Source organism: Littorina saxatilis, linkage group LG16, assembly GCF_037325665.1.
Source record: "Littorina saxatilis isolate snail1 linkage group LG16, US_GU_Lsax_2.0, whole genome shotgun sequence".
Classification (NCBI taxonomy): Eukaryota; Metazoa; Mollusca; class Gastropoda; order Littorinimorpha; family Littorinidae; genus Littorina; species Littorina saxatilis.
In genome coordinates, this window is record NC_090260.1 from 34,806,300 (window position 1) to 34,826,876 (window position 20,577).

The 20,577-nt window shown below is 40.1% G+C and overlaps 1 protein-coding gene and 1 long non-coding RNA gene across 9 annotated transcripts in view; both read left to right on the plus strand.

The window, feature by feature from the left end:
* Window positions 1–19,852, plus strand: part of LOC138950918 (multiple epidermal growth factor-like domains protein 10) — a 59,421-nt gene extending 39,569 nt beyond the window's left edge. For 7 of the 8 annotated variants that reach the window (XM_070322623.1, XM_070322630.1, XM_070322626.1 and 4 more), the window contains 5 exons: window positions 5,471–5,602; window positions 14,368–14,505; window positions 15,223–15,363; window positions 15,838–15,981; window positions 18,205–19,852. In XM_070322623.1, the coding sequence (XP_070178724.1) occupies window positions 5,471–5,602; window positions 14,368–14,505; window positions 15,223–15,363; window positions 15,838–15,981; window positions 18,205–18,287 (638 nt within the window). In that variant the 3' untranslated portion in view covers window positions 18,288–19,852. The remainder of the gene's footprint in view (window positions 1–5,470; window positions 5,603–14,367; window positions 14,506–15,222; window positions 15,364–15,837; window positions 15,982–18,204) is intronic. The other variant, XM_070322629.1, reaches the window with a different exon arrangement.
* Window positions 10,791–13,136, plus strand: LOC138950917 (uncharacterized). The gene is made up of 2 exons (XR_011450866.1): window positions 10,791–12,405; window positions 12,696–13,136. It is a non-coding gene; the product is annotated as an uncharacterized lncRNA (long non-coding RNA).
* Window positions 19,853–20,577: the final 725 nt, after the last annotated feature.

Consider the following 20,577-nt stretch of genomic DNA (forward strand, 5'->3'; position numbering starts at 1 on the left):
CGTGTTATCTTTTAAAGAAAACCCGTTTTCATCACTAACAATGACCTAATTTACACATACATATCGGTCGGTCATAGTCGCGTTTTTTTTTAGAGAGGTAGTGTACAAAATGTCGTTTTGTACGTTTAAATTACATGTCCATTATTTTAGTCATATATCAATCAATAAATAAATGCGCATACTTTTATTAAACGTTACTTTCACTTTAAGATCGCTTCTAACATTTAGTATAATTTCTGACAAATGCACGCTATGTAATAAATTGATAATATTATGGACGCCATATGGTAAAACCGGAAGTTGAATTATTTTGCGATAGCAAAATCCTTTTACAATGATCACTTTCCTTTTATATTAAGCTGATCTTTAACGTTATGGGTAAAAATCTAACAGATTGAACCAAATTATCCTTTTTCAAGCCTGTGTATGTGTAAACTCTTTTTTGCTTCGACCCGGTTCGGTTTTCGGAGTTGATTCAAAATCATCCATTATGTATCTTATGTGACTGTTGTTTTCCTCGGTAAATTAACAATTGTTGATGTAAAATAATTCTAGCTGTGAGAATAAACAATTTTCAAGATGTTTTTGATTGCGGTTTCAACCAGGCGTTCAGTTAGCTATACATATCGATTGAGAAAATGGCATTTCCTGTTTTGTCGTCCGCATGTTATACAGATGTTGTTAAAAATAAAACTGTGTATACGAATTAAGCATTTTACTTGCTGTCTGATGGCAAAAATCTTTAGCTTTCGTTTAAGGTATAATTTGCTTATATCCGTATGCAGTCAAGCGGTACATGACGGTTTTTTGTAACCTACCCCCTGCGTCATGGCTGCATTTTTGCAGAATATGGGTCATGTTACAAAAACGCTTCTCATTCTTAGGTGGTTGGGTTTAGCCATTTGTCGTTTACCAAACTGTGGCTGCAAATAAAACGAACTTTCCAAAACACATAATATCTAATGTGACCAACAAAAGTAACCTTTCCACTATAGCCAGCCAGGTGACTATTATGGGCTCGGTATTTTGTTGGCCTTCATATTTCCTACTTGTAAAATGACTCTCAAAGCTAACCGAGACTAGTTGAGGTTGTATCAATGCGCCTCACCAGCAGGTTGTTAATGGCTTTTTTTATATTTAGTCAAGTTTTGACTAAATATTTTAACATCGAGGGGGAATCGAAACGAGGGTCGTGGTGTATGTGCGTGTGTCTGTCTGTCTGTCTGTCTGTGTGTGTGTGTAGAGCGATTCAGACTAAACTACTGGACCGATCTTTATGAAATTTGACATGAGAGTTCCTGGGTATGATATCCCCAGACGTTTTTTTCAGTTTTTTGATAAATGTCTTTGATGACGTCATATCCGGCTTTTCGTGAAAGTTGAGGCGGCACTGTCACGCCCTCATTTTTCAACCAAATTGGTTGAAATTTTGGTCAAGTAATCTTCGACGAAGCCCGGACTTCGGTATTGCATTTCAGCTTGGTGGCTTAAAAATTAATTAATGACTTTGGTCATTAAAAATCTGAAAATTGTAAAAAAAAATAAAAATTTATAAAACGATTCAAATTTACGTTCATCTTATTTTCCATCATTTGCTGATTCCAAAAACATATAAATATGTTATATTCGGATTAAAAACAAGCTCTGAAAATTAAATATATAAAAATTATTATCAAAATTAAATTGTCCAAATCAATTTAAAAACACTTGCATCTTATTCCTTGTCGGTTCCTGATTCCAAAAACATATAGATATGATATGTTTGGATTAAAAATACGCTCAGAAAGTTAAAACAAAGAGAGGTACAGAAAAGCGTGCTATCCTTCTTAGCGCAACTACTACCCCGCTCTTCTTGGCAATTTCACTGCCTTTGCCATGAGCGGTGGACTGACGATGCTACGAGTATACGGTCTTGCTGAAAAATGGCATTGCGTTCAGTTTCATTCTGTGAGTTCGACAGCTACTTGACTAAATGTTGTATTTTCGCCTTACGCGACTTGTTAGCGAGTTGTTATCGACAATTAATGACCTGTTAATTTTTAATGAGTTGGGGAATTCTGACCAATCAAAGGATCTGTTTCATTAAAACGCCAACTTGATTGAATTACAATGTGCTAAAAGGAATTCAAACCAGAATGAATCGATACATAATTGTTATTTGTATTCTTGACCAAAATATGATTAACCTCGGACGTCTTTTTGTTATTGGAATTATGGTTTTTATATTTAGTCAAGTTTTGACTAAATATTTTAACATCGAGGGGGAATCGAAACGAGGGTCGTGGTGTATGTGTGTGTGTGTGTGTGTGTGCGTGCGTGTGTGCGTGCGTGCGTGTAGAGCGATTCAGACCAAACTACTGGACCGATCTTTATGAAATTTGACATGAGAGTTCCTGGGATTGATATCCCCATACGTTTTTTTCATTTTTTTGATAAATGTCTTTGATGACGTCATATCCGGCTTTTCGTGAAAGTTGAGGCGGCACTGTCACGCCCTCATTTTTCAACCAAATTGGTTGAAATTTTGGTCAAGTAATCTTCGACGAAGCCCGGACTTCGGTATTGCATTTCAGCTTGGTGGCTTAAAAATTAATTAATGACTTTGGTCATTAAAAATCTGAAAATTGTAAAAAAAAATAAAAATTTATAAAACGATTCAAATTTACGTTCATCTTATTTTCCATCATTTGCTGATTCCAAAAACATATAAATATGTTATATTCGGATTAAAAACAAGCTCTGAAAATTAAATATATAAAAATTATTATCAAAATTAAATTGTCCAAATCAATTTAAAAACACTTGCATCTTATTCCTTGTCGGTTCCTGATTCCAAAAACATATAGATATGATATGTTTGGATTAAAAATACGCTCAGAAAGTTAAAACAAAGAGAGGTACAGAAAAGCGTGCTATCCTTCTTAGCGCAACTACTACCCCGCTCTTCTTGGCAATTTCACTGCCTTTGCCATGAGCGGTGGACTGACGATGCTACGAGTATACGGTCTTGCTGAAAAATGGCATTGCGTTCAGTTTCATTCTGTGAGTTCGACAGCTACTTGACTAAATGTTGTATTTTCGCCTTACGCGACTTGTTAGCGAGTTGTTATCGACAATTAATGACCTGTTAATTTTTAATGAGTTGGGGAATTCTGACCAATCAAAGGATCTGTTTCATTAAAACGCCAACTTGATTGAATTACAATGTGCTAAAAGGAATTCAAACCAGAATGAATCGATACATAATTGTTATTTGTATTCTTGACCAAAATATGATTAACCTCGGACGTCTTTTTGTTATTGGAATTATGGTTTTTATATTTAGTCAAGTTTTGACTAAATATTTTAACATCGAGGGGGAATCGAAACGAGGGTCGTGGTGTATGTGTGTGTGTGTGTGTGTGTGTGCGTGCGTGTGTGCGTGCGTGCGTGTAGAGCGATTCAGACCAAACTACTGGACCGATCTTTATGAAATTTGACATGAGAGTTCCTGGGATTGATATCCCCATACGTTTTTTTCATTTTTTTGATAAATGTCTTTGATGACGTCATATCCGGCTTTTCGTGAAAGTTGAGGCGGCACTGTCACGCCCTCATTTTTCAACCAAATTGGTTGAAATTTTGGTCAAGTAATCTTCGACGAAGCCCGGGGTTCGGTATTGCATTTCAGCTTGGTGGCTTAAAAATTAATTAATGACTTTGGTCATTAAAAATCTGAAAATTGTAAAAAAAAATAAAAATTTATAAAACGATCCAAATTTACGTTTATCTTATTCTCCATCATTTGCTGATTCCAAAAACATATAAATATGTTATATTCGGATTAAAAACAAGCTCTGAAAATTAAATATATAAAAATTATTATCAAAATTAAATTGTCCAAATCAATTTAAAAACACTTTCATCTTATTCCTTGTCGGTTCCTGATTCCAAAAACATATAGATATGATATGTTTGGATTAAAAACACGCTCAGAAAGTTAAAACAAAGAGAGGTACAGAAAAGCGTGCTATCCTTCTTAGCGCAACTACTACCCCGCTCTTCTTGTCAATTTCACTGCCTTTGCCATGAGCGGTGGACTGACCATGCTACGAGTATACGGTCTTGCTGAAAAATGGCAGCTACTTGACTAAATATTGTATTTTCGCCTTACGCGACTTGTTGTTAAATTGTATTGCTGTTGCTGTTGTTGTTGTGTAAGTGAGTTGTGTGTTGGCAGACTTGACTTGACGGATGACTGTTTGCGTTAGTGAGACTGTGATCATACTCATAATAATCATATTCACTTATTTTCTTATGATGTTTTTGTTTTTATATTTAGTCAAGTTTTGACTAAATATTTTAACATCGAGGGGGAATCGAAACGAGGGTATGGTGTATGTGCGTGTGTCTGTGTGTCTGTGTGTCTGTGTGTGTGTGTAGAGCGATTCAGACTAAACTACTGGACCGATCTTTATGAAATTTGACATGAGAGTTCCTGGGTATGAAATCCCCGAACGTTTTTTTCATTTTTTTGATAAATGTCTTTGATGACGTCATATCCGGCTTTTCGTGAAAGTTGAGGCGGCACTGTCACGCCCTCATTTTTCAACCAAATTGGTTGAAATTTTGGTCAAGTAATCTTCGACGAAGCCCGGGGTTCGGTATTGCATTTCAGCTTGGTGGCTTAAAAATTAATTTATGACTTTGGTCATTAAAAATCGGAAAATTGTAAAAAAAAAAATAAAAATTTATAAAACGATCCAAATTTACGTTTATCTTATTCTCCATCATTTGCTGATTCCAAAAACATATAAATATGTTATATTCGGATTAAAAACAAGCTCTGAAAATTAAATATATAAAAATTATTATCAAAATTTTTTTTTCGAAATCAATTTAAAAACACTTTCATCTTATTCCTTGTCGGTTCCTGATTCCAAAAACATATAGATATGATATGTTTGGATTAAAAACACGCTCAGAAAGTTAAAACAAAGAGAGGTACAGAAAAGCGTGCTATCCTTCTTAGCGCAACTACTACCCCGCTCTTCTTGTCAATTTCACTGCCTTTGCCATGAGCGGTGGACTGACGATGCTACGAGTATACGGTCTTGCTGAAAAAGGGCAGCTACTTGACTAAATATTGTATTTTCGCCTTACGCGACTTGTTTATTATGCATTCTTATTCTTTTGATTGGAAAAGAGTATTGTTACAATGTAGTTTCCATATGGATTAATAAATTTGAGTTGAGTTGAGTTGAGTTGAGTTGAGCGCGGTTTCGGATGAACACTGTCTGTCTCAAACTGTGTAAAATGTCATATTTTGGTCAAAAATACAATTAACGTATATTATTTCCAGGAAAGAAAACATCATCAAACATATGAAACAAAGTCGAACACAAACTGTTTCCATATCCTGAAATCAACACCTTAATTTTGCAACAAACAAACAAACAAACAAACTAAATCAGTCACTTTCTCTGTCCAGGACTGAAGGCTGAGGTGCCGAATGTTGACTGCAGTCAAGTCACTGCGTGTGTGGACCACGCGACGTGCGAGAGCAACAGGGGGCAGTGTTTGTGTGATGAGAACTTCAGTATCAAAAGTGAACACACGTGTGGTACGTATTCCTGAAACAGATACAGTGAAACCTGTTGATGACGACCACCCAAGTGACAGGCTTAAAAAGCTGGTCCCTATGGAAGGGTGGAAAACTTCAATTACTGAACGCCCAAAGACCGATATATAATGTATTTCCGGTTTGTGGTGACATCTTGACAATCATCTCACCGCAAAGAGTAGCTCTTGTGGCGATGTGAAACCATTTTGTTTTGCAGGGACTCTTGTTTCGGCTTGTAGACTTCTGACATGACATCAGTAGGTAAAGCTCTGCAACTGTGATCCTTAGATCTCGGGTTTGAATCCAGGCCGGGGCGGAAACAGGTCACGTTTACTAGCAGACTCAAAGACATTACCATGTCCTACCCCTGTGTCACCTCAGTGGCACGTAAAATATCTCGACCCTTCTGCCAGAAGCGAAGATGGCTGATTACACATAAACACCAGGGTAGCGCGACTCTTGTTGCTGCTAGCTTTCCACTGAGAGAAAGCGACACTAATTTCCAGGCGATAAGATAATACATTAATTTTAAAAAAATCCTGCCTTGAGTTCTGGCAGATCAGCTGTTGTTTAACTTCTGGGAGCAAGCCACCCGAAATCCCAGCAATGGAATGCTAAAATATAAAACAAAACTTGACTAAATATAATGAACTGAATATTGTAAGGAATTATTTTTACCTATTCAGTGATTCTTAATTGATATAAATTCATATTTTGCCCAGGTTTTGACCAAGTCATTATGGGGGCGAGGACGCCCCCATTCTATACGGATAGTTTCGAGGTTGACCATGGGCAGCGCCATTTTGTTGTGAAATACGTCATCAGTTTGTGTACACAGGAAGTTGTGACATCCGTCACCCTATGGGAGGGGTGACGTCAAAATTGTTCATCTGTAGAAAGTTGTGAAATCCGTCACCCTATGGGAGGGGTGACGTCAAAATTGGTCATCACAGAGTTTGTGTAACACAGGAAGTTGTGAAATACGTCACCCTATGGGAGGGGTGACGTCAAAATTGTTCAACAAAAACATGATATGTCGCATTGTGCAGGGTCAACTGCAACAAACTCAAACCGAGCCATTCATACCTAGCTGTATTTGAGTGACTTATATACCCGACATTTTTATTTCTTATTTTTAGCACAGGTGTAGGAAAAATCATGAACCAAAATGTTATTTATTTTCTAATTTAACATTTTTTTTACAAATATGACCATGGTCTTTTAAACATACAGTGACATTAAACATTGTTATGTTAAAAAAAAGAAAAAAGAAAAAAAGCTTTTGTGCACAAATCAGAAAATACATTGTACATTTTACCTACAGGCCAAACCGTGAGTGTCTGTGGCAAAGCCCGACCCAGGAAATTGCACTGATTTTATATTTAGATTAGAGGGAAATTGTCAAGAACAGGCGCTTGCATTTGGATGTGTCCAATGATAGTAGGTTTGGTTGTGATCAATCACAATAATGTAGGAATAAAAATGTATGACAGTTTAGTATGATGACATGTAATTCACATATGCTGAAATATGATATTATACATCATGTAATATTATTATGGCTGTTGCCATGACCATGAAACCCAACAAAGGTTTAATGTAATGTAATTCAAAATACCAAAACCGAGCACCTATTAATCTCGTCTTTGCGCGTGAAGATTGAGGCCGTCTGCCAGTAGCGGTTAGGTCATACAGTGGAACCCCTCTCTAGCGACCTTTAAAATGTTGACAAAAATCGGTCCTTGTGGAGGGGGGTCCTTACAGAGGGAGGGGGGCGGAGTCAGGGGGCCACAAAGACAGTCAGATTTAAAAAAAAAAAGAAAACAGAGAAGTTTGAGTTGCTGACGACCGTTCTCTCTGAAAGCAAACTGCTTCGATTTCATGTTTGTCCTTGGTGTCCACCAGTTCTGGTGCATGTACTACCCTGGCCAAGTTTCCTCTCAAGACATCAAAGAGACCGCCCCAGTATACTCTACAGCCTCTGGGCGAACCACCTCTCATAGCTAAAACTGGGTCAATGACCCCTGGGAAGAAGGTCAGTGTCTATAAAATTTTACTCCTAGGCTTGCGGCCAGGGGGGGGGGGGGGGAGTATACCGGTACCATTTGAGAATCAGACCAAATGAGAATTGAACCATTTGAGAACATCCTTTTTTTTCAATCACTACATCGAAGGCCTGCGGCCCGGGGTTCACATGGGTTGGTTTGTTTGTTTGTTTCAAACCCACACCCATATACACACATTTCCCATTTAAACCATTTGTCGGCCCCCTGTCGATATTTATCGACTAAGTTCCTTGTTGGAACTGTATTCAGGCACTGAAGGTTGATTTGGCCATCTCGGAAGTATGAGTAGTGTCTTACTTTGCCTAACTTATTGAACATTACCGATACCATCTGACTTTGTTTATACCCCCATTCCACACATCCGTTCTAGGTCCCGTTCCCGTAGCGACCAAGGAACGGCACGGGAATGGGAGGGATCGGGAGGGGACCTTAATGGAACGCCAATGGACGTTAACGGAACTCTTTTGAACGGTAGGAACGGTTCGGGCTGCATGTTCAAAATTTTAGGCATTCCCCGCCCGTTCCAAATGAACGGTAATGGAACCTTAACACATCGGCAACGGAACTCATGGATCGTTAATGGAATTTAACGCAATGGTAACGCAACGCTAGCGCACTCACACACTGAGTTGTCATACCCACATTCCACACATCCGTTCTAGCTTCCGTTCCCAGCCGTCCTGGCTAGTACGGTCAGACGCTGCTCAAAGATGCCAAAAACGGCCGTTTGCCCAGCGTCTCATTGTTGTGGCAGCCGTCCTCAGGACGGCTTCCCAGCTAGAACGGTTGTGTGGAATGGGGGTATTAGACCGTTACATTCATGAGCACCACATGACTTGACCTAGATCTCAGGACGGCTGGGAACGGAAGCTAGAACGGTTGTGTGGAATGGGGTATAGACCATTACATTCATGAGCACCACATGACGTGACCTAGATCTCTGGAAGTGATACCAGTGCAATTCCCTTTTCAAGACTGGTTTCAAGACTTACCTTATGTCGACAAAATGTTTTTCTTCTCTTTTTTGTTTAGATTTGTTGTTTATTAAAGGCACAGTAAGCCCCCCGTAAACCATCACAGATACTGACAGGCTTTTACACACAGTACAAACACCCTTCCATTTGAACGCTCACCAAACGAGAACATCCTAGGTACCCTACGTAAAGAGCGAGCAATTTTTAAAGAATTAATTTTGCGGATTGTCTCAGAGACCTCGGACGGTGGTGCGTTTTGGCGCTAGACCTAACTTTTAAAATCTAAATAATAAATTGACAGCTTGTGAGACAAACATTCTTAAATCATAAAAGAATTCTTTTTTCATCAAGACAAGATCAGTACAATTCGAAGTTTTGAAAGTTAGCAAGGTCGTGGTTCTCTAGCAGACGACGGTTTATCGCCTCTGAACAGTCAAAAGCCATCGCGAGAGTTCTTGTGAACCACAGCCGTTTGTTTCGTGCATAGTCAGAGGTACATAATAACGTGCTATTGCAGATAAGCTCACATCGAGTCGCATTCAAATTACTCACTGACGACTACATTGTGAAAAAGGGAAACTGGATCACACGGGTTCACGATGGCTCAGGGGTAAGATAAACCACGCAAAAATAAATTCTTTGAAAATTGCTCGCTCTTTACAGAGGGCACCTAGGATGTTCTCAAGCGGTGAGTGTTTAAATGAAAGGGTGTTTGTACTGTGTGTAAAAGCCTGACCGTATCTGTGATGGTTTACGGGAGGCTTAGCTGTGTCTTTAAATCAACAAATGTTTCTCTATTTAAACGCACAGTCCTTTCGAGTAAACGATGAGACTCATCGTCTCAGATCTGGCCAGGCTGAAACCATCTTACTACTTAGACGCACATGTGCTTCCCGTACAGAGGAGGACTTTTCTGATGAATACATTTCTTAGCAGGAACTAGTGGGAATCTTTGAAATAAATTCTTCAAGATAATTTCTCTATACGCATGAAACATGAACAGCCTGTGTGCTTCCCGTACAGAGGAGGTGAGGACTTTTCTGATGAATACATTTCTTAGCAGGAACTAGTGGCAATCCTTGAAATAAATTCTTCAAGATAATTTCTCTATGCACATGAAACATGAACAGCCTGTGTGCTTCCCGTACAGAGGAGGACTTTTCTTATAAATACATTTCTTAGCAGGAACTAGTGGCAATATTTGAAATAAATTCTTCAAAATAATTTATCTATGCACATGAAACATGAACAGCCTGTGTGCTTCCCGTACAGAGGAGGACTTTTCTTATAAATACATTTCTTAGCAGGAACTAGTGGCTAGATAATTTCTCTATGCACATGAAAAATGAACAGCCTGTGTGCTTCCTGTACAGAGGAGGGCTTTTCTGACGAATACATTTCTTGGCAGGAACTAGTGGCATTCTTTGAAATAAATTCTTCAAGATAATTTCTCTATGCACATGAAAAATGAACAGCCTGTGTGCTTCCCGTACAGAGGAGGGCTTTTCTGACGAATACATTTCTTGGCAGGAACTAGTGGCATTCTTTGAAATAAATTCTTCAAGATAATTTCTCTATGCACATGAAAAATGAACAGCCTGTGTGCTTCCCGTACAGAGGAGGGCTTTTCTGACGAATACATTTCTTGGCAGGAACTAGTGGCATTCTTTGAAATAAATTCTTCAAGATAATTTCTCTATGCACATGAAAAATGAACAGCCTGTGTGTTACGAAGCGGTTTACTCGTATTTTTGATAATGTGTATTGTTGTAAATAGAATAGACTATAGCGATGGTCAGACATTGGAAAGGGCTATAGGCTGCATACCGTCGCGTTGACCGCAGTTGAACCTTGTGTAACTGACAAGGTTTTTCACGTGCAAGTAATGCAGGCGACAGCTCACTGGCAATGTCATAGCAAGAACGACTTTGTAAAATCAGTCGCCGTCAAGGAGCCAAGCTCGACTCATGTTTTTCGTAACACTTTAGCAGACGGGCTCCTGTTTTAGGTATCTGACTGAAGAAGGATGAAGACTGACGAACTTTCCCTATCAGTTTACGTGATATCTTCCATTTTCATATTCATGCCAGGCCGGCGACTGTACTAAATGTTGGCTTTACACTCTTTTGAGGTATGTTTGAAACCGGTTATATTTTCATGTCATGTTGTCCGTTATGTGAGAAGAGTGACTGTTTCTGTGTTTAGCGTTATTGTGTAGGCCTAAGCTATTGTGCTACACTGCTTAAACATGTGAGGGTTTTACGTAACGTTTTCTTGGCTTTAGAAAACAGGAATTAACGTGTAAATAATTATATTGGCTCATGCAGCTTAATATGTTGGACGAGTGAGTATTTTTATTGTGCGAGTGAAAGAAACTAAAGACAAGTTGATTTATGGACTATAAACTTTACAGTGTTCCAACTGGAGGGTTTCATCGACGGAGGCTGAACTGAACCAGTCAACTGCGGCTTGATGTACATGACCATGGCATGGAGAGCTGGCAGGGTTCTACAGTTAGCCGCCGAGACGAACTGGAAGGATCAAGGACTACGTCAAGCAATGGTCGCGGTGTCGTGAGGACTGGTGCATCCTTGTCAGTCGTCTGAAGGACTTACAGCCATACCAACATCTTGAAAGCCGAAAGATGGCAGTAGGGTAACGTACAGTAGAATACCTATTCGTCTTACCTGTTAAGCTGCTTTGTTTGAGCCAAAAGGTGTCTGCGTCTTGGACTGTAGAGTTTCTTGCGGTGTTGTCGGCCTAGGGTACTGGTCGAAGCCGGAAATGATTTTGTGATGTAAAAAGCTTTGTAAACTAATAATAATTAGTCTTGGCAGTGTCAAGATCCATTTAACACCAGGTTTTTGCGTGTGTGAGTGCGTGTGCGCTTGTGCCTTGTAAGCTACGGTAGCGGACAACTATTCAGATTACATTCAAGTCTGTAAACAAATACTAAATTTATAGAGTTGTGTAGAGGCATTTATGATTGTCTAGAAACCGGCCAATAAAGGACCATAACAAATGGCGCCCAATAGTGTTTGTTTGTTTGACCCTTTAGCAGTATTGTTTCTATCTCAAGGCACGTGCGCTTACACGGGTGTGAATGATTGTTTTGTTTGTCCTGTTTGTCCAGTAACATTTTCAGATTTGATTTGATTTTTGATTTGATGTGTTGACTGGTATATTCTTGCAAGGCCAAGGTCTAACTCGAGTTTCATTCATGATATTTTTTTTAAACAGCTTCTGAACATGACACCTGTATATAATTCTTTTGACTTTTTGGATAATCTCTGATCGAGATTCAGAAAATTTCATCGTTTTTTCAACAATTCATTTTCTTTTGAGGAAAGGGGGTGATGTTACGAAGCGGTTTACTCGTATTTTTGATAATGTGTATTGTTGTAAATAGAATAGACTATAGCGATGGTCAGACATTGGAAAGGGCTATAGGCTGCATACCGTCGCGTTGACCGCAGTTGAACCTTGTGTAACTGACAAGGTTTTTCACGTGCAAGTAATGCAGGCGACAGCTCACTGGCAATGTCATAGCAAGAACGACTTTGTAAAATCAGTCGCCGTCAAGGAGCCAAGCTCGACTCATGTTTTTCGTAACACTTTAGCAGACGGGCTCCTGTTTTAGGTATCTGACTGAAGAAGGATGAAGACTGACGAACTTTCCCTATCAGTTTACGTGATATCTTCCATTTTCATATTCATGCCAGGCCGGCGACTGTACTAAATGTTGGCTTTACACTCTTTTGAGGTATGTTTGAAACCGGTTAAATACTTATATTTTCATGTCATGTTGTCCGTTATGTGAGAAGAGTGACTGTTTCTGTGTTTAGCGTTATTGTGTAGGCCTAAGCTATTGTGCTACACTGCTTAAACATGTGAGGGTTTTACGTAACGTTTTCTTGGCTTTAGAAAACAGGAATTAACGTGTAAATAATTATATTGGCTCATGCAGCTTAATATGTTGGACGAGTGAGTATTTTTATTGTGCGAGTGAAAGAAACTAAAGACAAGTTGATTTATGGACTATAAACTTTACAGTGTTCCAACTGGAGGGTTTCATCGACGGAGGCTGAACTGAACCAGTCAACTGCGGCTTGATGTACATGACCATGGCATGGAGAGCTGGCAGGGTTCTACAGTTAGCCGCCGAGACGAACTGGAAGGATCAAGGACTACGTCAAGCAATGGTCGCGGTGTCGTGAGGACTGGTGCATCCTTGTCAGTCGTCTGAAGGACTTACAGCCATACCAACATCTTGAAAGCCGAAAGATGGCAGTAGGGTAACGTACAGTAGAATACCTATTCGTCTTACCTGTTAAGCTGCTTTGTTTGAGCCAAAAGGTGTCTGCGTCTTGGACTGTAGAGTTTCTTGCGGTGTTGTCGGCCTAGGGTACTGGTCGAAGCCGGAAATGATTTTGTGATGTAAAAAGCTTTGTAAACTAATAATAATTAGTCTTGGCAGTGTCAAGATCCATTTAACACCAGGTTTTTGCGTGTGTGAGTGCGTGTGCGCTTGTGCCTTGTAAGCTACGGTAGCGGACAACTATTCAGATTACATTCAAGTCTGTAAACAAATACTAAATTTATAGAGTTGTGTAGAGGCATTTATGATTGTCTAAAAACCGGGCTATACCACTCCATAACACTGTGTGCTTCCCGTACAGAGGAGGGCTTTTCTGACGAATACATTTCTTGGCAGGAACTAGTGGCATTTTTTGAAATAAATTCTTCAAGATAATTTCTCTATGCACATGAAAAATGAACAGCCTGTGTGCTTCCCGTACAGAGGAGGTGAGGGCTTTTCTGATGAATACATTTCTTAGCAGGAACTAGTGGCAACCCTTGAAATAAATTCTTCAAAATAATTTCTCTCTGCACATGTAGAATTCAGGATTTTAATTTCGGTATGCGTTCAAGCGGGGGGATGTCCTTATTCCAAGGACAATCATGGCCAGCTCAACATCGGCTGGCATGCGGGCGCGACAGATGCAGCTCTGTTTTTACAGGGGCGGATTAGGGGGGTGGTTACAGGGGTTCCGGCCCCCCCCCCCGGCCCCCCCCCCCCCTTCGGCTGTAAAAAAACAAAAACCAAACCTGTTGGTGAATTATGTTGTTGTTTCAGTCTGTAAAGCCGGGGGAAGAGTTAATTGTTTAATCAGTATCATGTTTGTACAGTTTTAACTGCCACTCCTATGCGACATGTCTTCCTTCTGACCATACTAGAATCAGAATCAGAATCAGAATATATGATGTCGGGAGCAGATATCATGGACGATACATTGCCATTATTTAATACTAACTTTAAAAAGAAATAATGAGTGGCTGCTGACACCAGTTGATCATGTTTAAAATCAAGGATAAGCCACACATTGTTTATAAGATAGCTACATTTCTTCAGCTTCAGGGGGGCTTTGCCCCCCAGACCCCCCAACGGGGCGTTGCCACGGTACCCCACCTCTACCTACCCCTGGACCCTAGGTTGTAATCCCCCCCCCCTCCCCCCTCGGGCTTAACTGCTCCGCCCCTGTTTTTATGTGTGTCTGGATCACATCCGATGCCATTGGCAACGCTGAGAGTACTGTGTGGCCTTCTACCAAAACGAAGCTTTGTGGCCCGGAGACGAATGTACGAATTATAGACCTAATATTAAGAAGGTGGTTCCACTGTATCATCACTGCATAACTTAGGTCTGGTCGTTTTTTCTATGCAGGGTTGCAAGCATCAGTCAAACGGCCGGACACAGCGTGTGTGGACTTTCCGCCGTGTGTAGACTACGCCCAGTGTTCGGACACTCAGCACAGCTGTTTGTGTGAGCAGGACTTTGCACAGCTCTTCAACAGAACGTGTGGTGAGTCACACTGACTCCCCTTGAGATGTAGCCTAATACATGGGCATTTTGTATCACGAGAGATGTGTATGTGTGTGTGTGTGAGTGTATCTGTGTGTGTGTATGTGAGTGTATCTGTGTGTGTAAGTGTATCTGTGTGTGTGTGTAAGTGTATGTGTGTGTGTGCGTGTTTGTTTGTACTCGTGTGTGTGTGTGCATGTGTCTTTGTGGACGCTCTTGTGTGTGTATGTGTGTGTCTTTGTGGACGGTATGTGTATGTGTGTGTCTTTGTGGACGCTCTCGTGTGTGTATGTGTATGTGTGTGTGTATGTGTGTGTCTTTGTGGACACTCGTGTGTGTATGTGTGTGTGTCTTTGTGTGTGTGTGTCTTTGTGGACTGTGACGCTCATGTGTGTGTGTGTGTGTGTGTGTGTGTGTGTGTGTGTGTGTGTGTGTGTATGTTCCATTCTCAATAATATCCTGGGTCAATTCTTAGATGAAGTCGGAAATAAAATCGCTGAGTGTTCACCCTGCTTTAGAACCGTGTGTGCGTGTGTGTGTGTGTGTGTGTGTGTGTGTGTGTGTGTGTGTGTGTGTGTGTGTGCTAGTGAGAGCGAGCGCGCATGTGTTTGTATTTCTGTGTGTGTCTATCTCTGTGCCTGTTCCCTTTTCTCAGTGAATCTGTACGGTATGGGTGCGTCTTGCTACGAGTAACGCATGCCTGCCTTCTTACCCCAGGTCTGAAGACCGACGTGCCTTCAAAGGACTGCAGGATCATCACGTCATGCGTGCTGTATGCCACGTGCATGACAGTGAGTGCCGGGCATGAGTGTAAATGCAACCCCAGCATTTCTGTCATGAAATCCGACACCACTTGTGGTAAGGTTTTCGCTTGTTATGATTTTTATTTAGTTTTGTTTTTTTATCGGTTGTCTTGAATTTGTCCATTCTTTTTCTTTGTTTGTTTGTTTGTTTCGTTTGTACTTCAGTACTTGTTTCTTTGATTTTTCTTTTTTTCATCTCGTTTTTTGTTTAATCTTTTTTCTTTTTCTTTTTGCCCTTGTTTATTTGGTTTTCCTTTCTGGGTTTTGTCTTCTTCTTTCCTTGTTTTCTTTTTCTTTTTTTAAAACATGCATATACGTGGGTGTGCATATGTCTACTCGCCAGTCTGCTTGTCTGTCAGTTCGAGTGTCGTGAGTCACTGTTTAATTGACGTTATTTTTCTTGAATATGAATTGTAAAGTGATACCATGATTTTGCCTAATTGTTTTAAGTGTATTTTCTGCACCACTTTTACTTTTTTAATACATATTTATTCAATAAAAACTTGCCTTGTTTTTACTTTGTTTGCAGGTCTTGTTCCAAACATCCCCACGCCCAACTGTGCTACCACCATTTGTGCTGACACCACAAGCTGTGCCTACGACTCCCATTCCGAGAAGGATATGTGCAAGTGTGCAGACGGGAAAAGCTGGGACAAGGCAGCGAATGTCTGTGGTAAGTCTCCTCTCTGGAGTGTGAAAATAATGTCCGGCAACTGCGAGTAGAACACTGGGATGATGGAAGATATACACCATTTTTATTTTGTTTAAAGAACGTCTAAGATAGCGGCTCCCCTCTCGCTGTCTCCGACTTTGTCTCTGACCATTCTCACACTCTCTCTCTCTCTCTCTCTCCCATCCCCGATCACAGAACGAGAGAGAGAACGAGAGAGAGAGAGAGAGAGAGAGAGAGAGAGAGAGGCCGCTTTCTCCGACGTCTCTTCTGAACCATCTCTCCTGTTTTCACCCTCTTCCACCTCAGTCTCTCCCTCCCCTCTGTCTGTCTCGATCTCTCCCCTTGTTTGAAACTTCAGTGTGTTGGTTTTATTGTCCTTAATAGTCACAACGGAGTACGGATGGCCTTCTTTTGCCATTTAATCGATCTTTTTAAAATAATACGGTCATTGGTGACGGATGACGTACATGCCAGAATATAAGTATATATCATTCTTCTAATTGTCACACAACATTATTTTGCTGCATCTCTTCTGATTTTCACTTGAATACATTATTACGTACAGGCTCAAACATGCGCATTTACACATGAGCGCAAGTTGTTTTCATGAACATTGCACTTAGTTGAGCAAGATGTTTTGCAAGGAGTTTTGAAAGCCACATAGGCTATGACTGGGTGGCCGAGTGGTAACGCACTTGCGCTCGGAACCGAGAGGTTGCGTGTTCAGGCCTGGGTCAGGCCGCAATTTTCTCCCCCCTTTCCTAACCTAGGTGGTGGGTTCAAGTGCTAGTCTTTCGGATGAGACGAAAAACCGAGGTCCCTTCGTGTACACTACATTGGGGTGTGCACGTTAAAGATCCCACGATTGACAAAAGGGCTTTCCTGGCAAAATTGTATAGGCATAGATAAAAATGTCCATCAAATACCCGTGGGACTTGGAATAAAGTAAAAAAAAATTCCATCTCACACGGCATTAAGTCTCAGGAAACATGAATACACGCATGCAGGAAAAAAAAAATATGGGTAGCGCCGTATGTATGGCAGCTCGCTTTCCCCGGGGAGAAAGCAGCCCGAATTTCCATGAGGGTAACCTCACTGGACTGTAAATCTTATCCAATCCAATCCAATCCAATATTAATAGTGCATGTGGCCATGCCAGAAGCCGGCATTCGGGCGTAGGTGTTCTGAAAGCAGTGCGACAGAAGAAGAAACAGGTCTGAAGCAAAACAGAAAATTCAGGCGGAGATTTTGGACACCACCTGTGAGATTAAAGGCACTTGGTTTAAACATAAGTTTATTTTAACAAAGGTTACAATCATGACACTTAAAGGCACTTCTTCTTCTTCTGCGTTCGTGGGCTGAAACTCCCACGTACACTCGTGTTTTTTTGCACGAGTGGAATTGTACGTGTATGACTGTTTTTTACCCCGCCATTAAGGCAGCCATACGCCGTTTTCGGAGGAAGCATGCTGGGTATTTTCGTGTTTCTATAACCCACCGAACTCTGACATGGATTACAGGATCTTTTTCGTGCGCACTTGGTCTTGTGCTTGCGTGTACACACGGGGGGTGTTCGGACACCGAGGAGAGTCTGCACACAAAGTTGACTCTGAGAAATAAATCTCTCGCCGAACGTGGGGACGAACTCACGCTGACAGCGGCCAACTGGATACAAATCCAGCGCGCTACCGACTGAGCTACATCCCCGCCCCGATTAAAGGCACACTCTTCAGTGTGTAAACAGTTGGACACACTTTCTCAGATATGTCCTGGTTTTTACATGAGGAAAACCCACACCTTAACTTGGTCACTTACCAACAATCAACACCATGACTGCTTGCTGCCATTTTGGTTTTAATGCATTAGTTTTGTAAAAAAAAAAAAAAAAAAAAAAAAAACTGGTTGCATTTACAACATCAATTTATCAAAACTTGCTGATTGTGCACAGAGAGCACACAGGCTGATGATTCTCGGTACGCGGCCGAGTGGAGGGATGGCCTTATACCATGTAATAGCCTAGCCGCTAACTCTAAGATGGTGAGCTCAACTATTCTTATGAGAAGAATTTTGATTAAAAGCCATGATTTTTTTTATTCTTTTATTTTTTGATTTTTTTATTAGTTTTTTTATTATTAAAAGCCATGTTGCTTATGACACTCCCAGGGCAAATTGTTAATTATACTAAGATTTCGTATTACAGTTATTAAACTTGTGTGTTCACAGATGGCTGCAGCGTGACAGTACCCTCCCTAGTGATTACCATGGCAACGAGTCTCACGAGCTGTTTATTACTGGGCTGGCTTTGAGCTAAACATCCAGGACACCCTCTTCTGACAGCAAGGAGTGTCTGACAAGACTGGGAGTCTATTAATTATGATCGAAATCTGTGACTTTCGTCACTACCATCATGTAAGATTAAACTGATGACTTGCCTGTACAAATCTTCCTTTTATTGAAATGAGCAAAGTAATTAGGACATTGAAGCTGTGGTGTAATGCGTGCGTGTGACTTGTGAGTGAATGTGCCGAATGATAAGTTTGCTTGTTGACTGGTTGTTTTTAAACCTTCTAGAGTATCATATGTATCTGGTTGTTGTTTATAAAATGTTAACTATTAATGCTTGTATTGTACTATGATGGATTTGTAAAGCGCCATGAGACTGTAATCTGGCGGTGAATAGCGCAATACAATAATGTTTTATTATTATTATTATTATTATCATTATTATTATTATTATTATCATTATTATTATTTATTATCATTTAATATATACATGATCTATCAGTCAAACGTTGAGTGACAATTACGTGTTACTTACTTATACTATGGCCTCCACGTTGAGTAATGCTACCTGGATATATTAATTTTGTCTATAACTGTTTGCCAACAAATTATTGCTGGCATGTGGACCAGCCTTTTTGTTACATTTAGTCAAGTTTTGACTAAATGTTTTAACATAGAGGGGGGAATCGAGACGAGGGTCGTGGTGTGTGTGTGTGTGTGTGTGTGTGTAGAGCGATTCAGAGTAAACTACTGGACCGATCTCCATGAAATTTTTCATGAAGGTTCCTGGGTACGATATCCCCAGATATATTTTTCATTTTTTCGATAAATGTCTTTGATGACGTCATATCCGGCATTTTGTAAAAGTTGAGGCGGCACTGTCACACCCTCATTTTTCAATCAAATTGATTGAAATTTTGCCCAAGCAATCTTCGACGAAGGCCGGACTTTGGTATTGCATTTTAGCTTGGAGGCTTAAAAATTAATTAATGACTTTGGTCATTAAAAAATCTGAAAATTGTAATTAAATTTTTTTTATAGAAAACGATCCAAATTTACGTTTATTGTATTCTTCATCATTTTCTGATTCCAAAAACATATAAATATGTTATATTCGTATGAAAAACAAGCTCTAAACATTAAAAATATAAAAATTATGATTAAAATTAAATTTCCGAAATCGATTTAAAAACAATTTCATCTTATTCCTTGTCCATTCCTGATTCCAAAAACATATAGATATGATATGTTTGGATTAAAAACACGTTCAGAGAGTTAAAAAGAATAGAGATATAGAAAAGCGTGCTATCCTCCTCAGCGCAACCGCTCCCGCGCTTTTCTGGATTGTTACTTTCACTGCCTTTGCCACGAGCGGTGGACAGATGCTACGAGTGTACGGTCTTGCGGAAAAAATGCAATGCGTTCAGTTTCATTCTGTGAGTTCGACTGAGCTTGACTAAATGTTGTATTTTTGCCTTAGCGACTTGTTAAGCTTGTGAAATACTCGCAGATGTCAACGTGTTATGTTGATCTGGTGAAATTGATACAGTGGAATGATTGAAAAATGAATAAATCTACTCAAGACATACACCTATTTTCGTTTTATTAGTTCTTTATCCGATATTAGCAAAGATACCGTTCAATTTTTCATTTAATCATTATGTTAAACAATGTTCCTTTTTAAAGATACACGGACATCAAGACTAGTGTGCTCGCGTGTACGTGTGTGTGTGTGTACGTGTGTGTGGCTATGCGACTATGCATATGCTTATAAATGAGAGGTGTGTGTGTTTGTCTGTCTTTGGTTTTTTTCTGCCTACCTGGTCCATTCACATATAAAGTTTCTGAAATCCAAATCAAGTAAAATCCAAAACGTATTATACGAGAATTGCTGTCAACTGTCAACATATGAACGCATATATGTCTAGTCTATAACTGATGTCGTCATTGATACCCAATAAGAGATTTCACAGTTTATGAAACAGAACACGCGTTTGACTCGCTGCACCTTTTTCGAATCCCTTCCCTTGCTTCATGTCTGTCAATCCGTTTGTCTTCCAATGCGCTGCATTTTTATCTCCCTTCCATTCGGAGCTTTCATTTGGAAGTACGGCTTTTCGCCATTATTGTGGATCATTCGATCAATCATCAGCAGCAGTTCATGAACATGTTCACGTTTGGTCGCTGTGACCCCGTGGTTGTTGAAAATCGTGAACATCTGAGACACCTCATCCAGAATATTTCTCATGCCAGTCTCTCCATGACTGGCCAACACTCTGCATCGTTCCAAAATGTCTCTTTTCCCTTCCATGA